General features: G+C 49.3%; 1 protein-coding gene across 1 annotated transcript in view; it reads right to left on the reverse strand.

The window, feature by feature from the left end:
* Window positions 1-1,713, reverse strand: part of PLPPR5 (phospholipid phosphatase related 5) — an 80,615-nt gene extending 78,902 nt beyond the window's left edge. Inside the window, exon 1 of the mRNA XM_036273364.1 lies at window positions 1,501-1,713. Coding sequence (XP_036129257.1) covers window positions 1,501-1,704 — 204 coding nt within the window. The 5' untranslated portion in view covers window positions 1,705-1,713. The remainder of the gene's footprint in view (window positions 1-1,500) is intronic.
* Between the last annotated feature and the right edge of the window lie 5,126 nt (window positions 1,714-6,839).

Below are 6,839 nucleotides of genomic sequence, written 5' to 3' on the forward strand. Positions count from 1 at the left end.
CTGCCACCATGGATGGGTGGTTAGGATCTGAAAAGTCTCTCTCATTTAAATAAAACACAGAACAGCAATGAACCAGGGATGAGTTACAGACATTATTGATTATGGCGGCAACAAAACCAGTGTCCTGAAAATGGCAGGCTTTTTTCTTTAAAAAAAAAAAAAAAAGCCCTGAACTATTTAGTCTCCTGGAAAACCAACATCTGCAGGAACAGCCTCAAGGAAAACCAGTTTTTCCTCTTCCAGATTTTCAAGTGGAGGCAAGAGAACACAAACATGAAGCAGGATTTGGGGTCTCTGGCACGTGTAAGCGAATTACTATGAAAACAAAACATTCTCAGGTGTAGGTCTACCACTTCCACACCACTGTGCTAGAGCTGAGTGCAGCCAGCCGTCACCGTGCCCATGACAAAGTTACTGAGGTCAGCAGGAAGTTCCTTAGCTCATTCCTAGAATCCCATTATGTGTGAGGCATTTTTCATTATTTTGTAAATTATTAACTGATTTCCCCTAAAATCAAATAAAACACTAATATCCAGACCTAATAGATGTAACAGATGTTCCTAACATTCATTACTGCGACTTACAGAGTCAGCCACTGAAATAACACTTCCCTCTTCATTTTTAATTTCCTACTTGTTATCTGTTATCTGTGGAGGGAGGGCGGGAGGGAGGGGGGCAGTACCACAGGAAGGGAACCTCCAATACTTTAACAATATCACAGGAACCATAATGTTTTCTGAAGAAACACCACCAGTTCGCCCACCAATAACTCCGCTTCCTGTTCACATATGTAATTTAGTATATGGTCATTACCCTAATAAGTGCATAGGTATGTGCGTGCATGTGTGTCCCTGTAGACACACACGAACCCGAAGGGCGTCTCAGAGAGGCTGCTGCAGGAAGGGGCTCCGCTGCCCAGGGCGGGAGCAGCCCTAAATGAACGCTGGGTCCAGGCGCGGTCCGCTTCCAGCAAGCACACGCCGAGCCTCCCCATTCAGCGCTCGGTGCTCTCAGTGCCCTGGTCAGCTGGGTCCCACTGGCACTTTCATTGACCGGGCAGGGGTGGTGAATCAGAAACAGGCATCCCCACTGGGGAAATGGGAGTCCCCTCCACACCCCAGCAATAGATTCCCCTGTCCCTGTCGCTGGGGCTCACCTTCCCGTGGCAAGCTGGGAGCAAGGCCACCGGGCAGATGAAGGCGAGATGAACCCCAAGGCTCACCCCTCCCCAGGCCCGACCCCCACCCCCAGTCCCTCCAACAGCCCCCTCCCCGGCCCTCCCCCGCTCCGTCACCCGACACTGCGGCCGCCGCAGGGGTGCGGACTGGTGCGTGGGAGAGGCGGCTGGGGGCTTCCTCCGCACCCACCCTGACGCGCCCTGGATGTCCTCTGGGGAAGGGGATGCCCGCAGCCCGGAGGCACTGAGGAGGCAAAGGCTGCGGCGCCCGCCCGCGAGAGGGGCCTCCACCCCGAAGGAAGGGAGTGGGGCGCCGGGCTTACCACGAGCGCGGGGACCCCGGCGGCCAGCGAGTAGAGGAGCGCGGGCGGCACGGCGCTGCTGTCCTCCGGGCCCGGGTAGGGCTTGCGGTAGGCGCTGTCGTGGCAGAAGAAGCCCTGCACGTTCACCGCGAACGTGTCCGTGTACTCGAAGTAGTACGCCAGCATCACGGTCCCTGCCATGATCACCATCTGGAAATAGAGCATGCTGCTGGGGAGCGCGCGGCCAGCGGGGGCAGGCAGCTCCCGGTCGCCGAGGCAGCCGCCGGCGCTGGCGGGCGCGGGCGCCGAGGAGGAGGCGCAGCGGCGCTGGGCGGCGAGGCGCGGCGGGCGGCGGCTACCCCCGGACGGGCCCCCGCTCCCCTCCCCGCCCCCTGCCCTCCGCAAGCACCGCCCGCCGGGGCGCGGGGTCGCGCGGGAGGGCGGGGAGTCCCGGGCGCGGGAGCATCCGCGGTGCGGCGGCCCCGGCCAAGCCCCCAGGCCCCGGCGGAGGAGGCGGCGTCGGCGGAGCTGCACCTGCACCCCTCGGAGGGCGCACGCGGCGGAGCGGGAGAAGCTCCTCGCGGGGTAACACCCAGAACGGGTTGGGGGTGGGGAGGCAGCAGAGAGGGGCCGCTAGAAACTCCCTTCCGAGGCAGCAGCGGGGCGGTTTAGGAAACCCGCACCACGCCGGGGAAAGCGGTGCGTGCACGCGTCTTCGGAGCGCCAACGCCACCGAAGCGCCAAGTGGCGGCGGCCGCGCGGCGACTTGCTGCCGGCGCCCCCTTGGCTGGCTTCGCCCAGCGCAGGACACACGCCCTGCGCTGGTTTCCGGGCGCAGTTGGGAAAATCATCTCAGAGGGCTGGCGATTCCGAGTCGCTGCCTGCCCTCCAGCTCCCCGGCATTGCGTGTAAAAGCACAGAGATCCTGGCTGCTGGTCTCCCGTACAACGGCCCCTTCCTCGGTCCTGGATTCTCCTGCTCATCTTCCGTCTCCCATTATTAGCTGCTTGTGATACATGTCATTGCAGATTCCAGGGACCCGGCGGGGGCAGCCACCAGGCGAGAAAGGACTGTTTGCCTCCTCTAGCTGTTCCCTGAGTTCCCCGGAACAGCAGATTCCCCAAGGACCAGGCGACAGGCGGGCACACACGACATGCACACGGAACATGTCTACAGAACGCACCCTGCACGGGTAGACACGCCTGTGCTTGGGCAGGGAAGTCGCTGTGGAACCGCACGGGTGTGCAGAGCTGGCTTCTTGAGGCCATGTGGGTCCCTGTGTTGCGTGACAAGTTTAAACAGCAGACTTGGGGGGGGGTGTCCCAGAGCCTGACACTGCCCCCCCCCCCCCCACACACACACACACACTCCAGAGAGCAGGTAAGGAAGCATGTGTTGGAGGCAAGGGAATGAAAATATTCCTAGAGAATTGCCTTTCTTAAAACATAGAATTGCCTCTCAGGTTTCTGTAATGTTCGTTCATTTTAAGGGGTTATTGCTCGATGATTTGGGAAGGTGGGCCTTTGTCGTCAGGAAAAAGCAACACTGTTAGCCAAAGAGGCTGTTTATATTTGGCAAATGATTGGTAGTCGGGGGATAGTGTTCTAATGGCATGTGAATATCTTCAGTGTTCTATACCTTACCCTCCACATTTTTACAACCTCATTTAATAACTAGTGACTAAGTTCTTATCAGGTAGGTCACCAAACACCAACAACAGGTGTGCTAAGCAGTTTGGGGCAGTGGGAGTAAACGTTCTGAAGTGGACCAGAGTGGCTTACTGTGTTGTGGTGATATTATGCCATATAGATGGTGTGCCTACTACAAAGATACATGGTCTGTTGCTCCATTCAGAAAATCATTCTAAGTCTGTTTAAACTACTCCTCTGGTTTTAAATAGGACTCCCCCAAACCTTCCTACTTAGTGAAATATTTGGAAGCATGGTGTTAATTTTTAAATATAGTTCTTAAGGATACCTTTGGATTAAGGCGAGTCTAATGTAGGTAATGTATTCAAACTAATAAAAACATGCATAATTTTCTAAAATTAAATGCATTGCAATTGTTAGTGTGTGTTGAGTGACTAGCGGGGCCCGTCTCCAGTTCACTGCTCTGCACACTGGGAGCACTGGGTCCTTATTCACTACTACACACTATAGTATCGAATAGGATCTGTTGAATAAAGCAATGAACTTACTCCTCTAAGAACAACAGGGAAGTGTTTTCACACATAACATTTATGTCAAGGGTTAGGGAATCACAGTCTTTAGGTCCCCAGATAAACAGTTCACATACTCACACGGCACACTGACATTGAAGGTTCAAGGTCAATGTAAGAGAAGCAGCTCTGGTGCTGCCTCCATTCACATCCCAGCCCTGCCACTTGCCGGCTCTGCACACCTGGGCGAGATGCTTAACCTCCCCCTGCTTCAGTTCCATCACCTTAGCAAGGCTGATAGGAGATCCATCACACTCAATTAACTATGCCTAGCACATCACGAACACCTTTACTGTATTTCAATTCCATGATGTTTAAGTTCTAGACATAAATGTATCTATCTACCTGCCATAACCTAGGTCGGTCAAGCATCCATCACCAAACACTTCCTTCTCATTTTCTTGCTCACAAGGTGACTGTAGGTATGTTCGTGTTTTCATAAGCATATACATTTTTCTATAGATTTGTGCACATTTTGTCTCCTCTTTCAGATGCTATCCAACACAGGAATAAGATACTATTTTCCCACAGAATTCTCAATATCCACATCACTTGTTCACATTAGGTGGCCAAATAGGGTTAACTGATTCAGGGTTGACCAACGATTTATTGCTGAAATGGAAGCTAGTACTGAATCTCAGCTCACGTCATAAAGACACCAACATGGAATGAAGCTTCCCTGAATATTTTAGCAGACTGGTTATTCCCAGAAATGGGGTGAGGTGGATGGAAGAGCGGGAGTATGTTTGTGCTCTTGGGCTGGTCTCTTTACTTTCTGAGCCTGCGCTTCTTTGGAGACAAAATGAACCATTTTTTCTTATGTCTGGGCTTATTTGTACAATTAAATGAAAATATGTAAAGTGCCTGGCATAAAGAAGGTATTTATTAATGTTTCTTCATTTTCTTTTTTTTTTATCCTCACCTGAGGGTATGCTTTTTTTAAAATTGATTTGATAGAGAGAGAAATATAAATGTGAGCCAGGCTGGTGTGGCTCAGTGGTTGAGCATCGACCCATGCACCAAGAGGCCGTGGGTTCGATTCTCCATCAGGGCACAAGCCCAGGTTGTGGGCCAGATCCCCAGTGGGGGATATGCAGGAGGCAGCCAATCAATGTTCTCTCTCATCATTCTCTCTCTCTCTCTCTCTCTCTCTCTCTCTCTCTCTCTCTCTCTCTTCCTCTCTCTCTCAAGTCAATAAAGAAAAAAAAGAAAGAAAGAAACATAAATGTGAGAGAGAAACATCAATCAGTTGCCTCCCATACATGTACCGACTGGGGTTGAACTTGATACCCAGGTATGCATCCTGACCAGGAATCGAACCTGCAACATTTTGGTGTACGGGACAACACTGCAAGCAACAGACCCACCCAGCCAGGGCTGACCTCTCATTATTGGCATCATAGCCTACTACTTTGTCACAGAATGATCTTCAGTAGTTGATGTAGAAGGTAGCTATTTTCTCAAGAAAACAGGAAGAAAAACAGCTAGTATAGTAATTTGTATGTCTGTCTGTGAGGTTCCGCTATAATGGGATGTTTACCTCAAAGGTCAGATGCTTCTGACCTGGACAAGTGGTACTTAACTTCAGCCAGAACAGTTATCAGAAACAGCTATCACATAGCACCTGTTTTATTAGAGAACGTAGTTTTTAGTTCCCTGAAGGTAGGGGCATGACATTGCTGGGTGAAGTAAAAGAGCCCAAGTTTATAACATACTAAGGTTGAGAAAGAATAGAACAATTTAGTATGTTATCAATTGAACACTCCTATATTAAAATAAAAATTTTAATTATTAATTAGCAAAAGTTAATTGGAACATGCTGATAATACCTAGCCTTTTTGACTCTCAGTTTGCTCACCTGTGAAATTGGGTCAGTAAATATTTACAAAGACATTGAAAGGCTTACCTTTATAAAATGCTTCCTAAACCTTAAACACAAGCTGCATTAGACATGTTAGAATCAGGAGGAGGGAGTCCCTGGTCTGAGAGCGTCCTGGATTCTCTCCCCAGCACTGGGAGCCAGCTCCAGAAGCTCAGATTGATTGCTGCCTGGCCTGTTTTCCATATGTTTCAGTCATAAAAAAAAACAAAACACATTTTAAAGAGGTATAAACCCATGGATCTATAACATCAAGGGACGTTTCAAATTATACACCTTCCCTAAGAACAAACAATTAGGAAGGAAAAGGATGTAGGACTGTGTCAGTGCAGATGATGGTTAAATCCAAGGACTGGATCTCAGCGGAACTGAGTTCATATTCTGCTCTGTAGCTTCATAATTATGGGATCTTGGCCAACTCATTGTGATTCCTCAGTCCCTGCCGTATCCTAAAATGAGGATAATGTTGCCTATTTCACCGCAATGTAGTGCAGAGCCTCAGCCATTCGCAGTAAATGACAGCTATAGTGACTGTTACTCTTCACCTCCTAGTATATTCATCTGGATTGGCAACACTTTCCTTGATGCATTTGGAAATGCGCGTGTGTAAATCCTGCTGAACTGTCTGTAACTTCATGGTACCTGAAGACACCTGAAAGTCATCACCTGTGCTATGATCAATGAGGACCACCCTAAAAAACCACCGATCCTGCCAACACTGGGGAACAGTTTCTCTAGCAGTCGTGTGCAACTCGTGGGCAAACAGTGCTGATGGCCGCAAGCCCTTCGTCAGCAGTACAGATGTGACTGCCAATCAGCACTGGTTTGTTCGTCCTTCAGTGAACAAAGTGCTGGTTGAAACAGGTAGAGCAGAAACTAGACACTCAAAATGGGTCCTCATGGCCATAGGTGGGCCATGATCCACTATCAGGTTGGAATCAGACAATTTTCAAAATGCAAATTTTTAGTGAAGGCTTGATTTTCCTGCCCTACATTTCATACTACTTAAATTACTAAATTACTGGACTTTTTTCCCCTTACGAGTTCACAACTATAAGCAAGGAAAATAATTTTTGGTTAAGGAAAGAAGATAATGTCTTAATTGCTGAGGTGGAAAATTCTAAGCAGTGGAACATGTTACCCTGAAATATAAGTATTTAAATATTGTCCCACTTGGAAAGGAAGTTAGGGGAAGAGAAACGTAGCATTGCTTATTGTTTTGTTTACTCTGCTCATTATCCCTGTTTTTTTATTAAATCAGGT

This window comes from Molossus molossus, unplaced genomic scaffold (genome assembly GCF_014108415.1).
Source record: "Molossus molossus isolate mMolMol1 unplaced genomic scaffold, mMolMol1.p scaffold_m16_p_20, whole genome shotgun sequence".
NCBI lineage: Eukaryota > Metazoa > Chordata > Mammalia > Chiroptera > Molossidae > Molossus > Molossus molossus.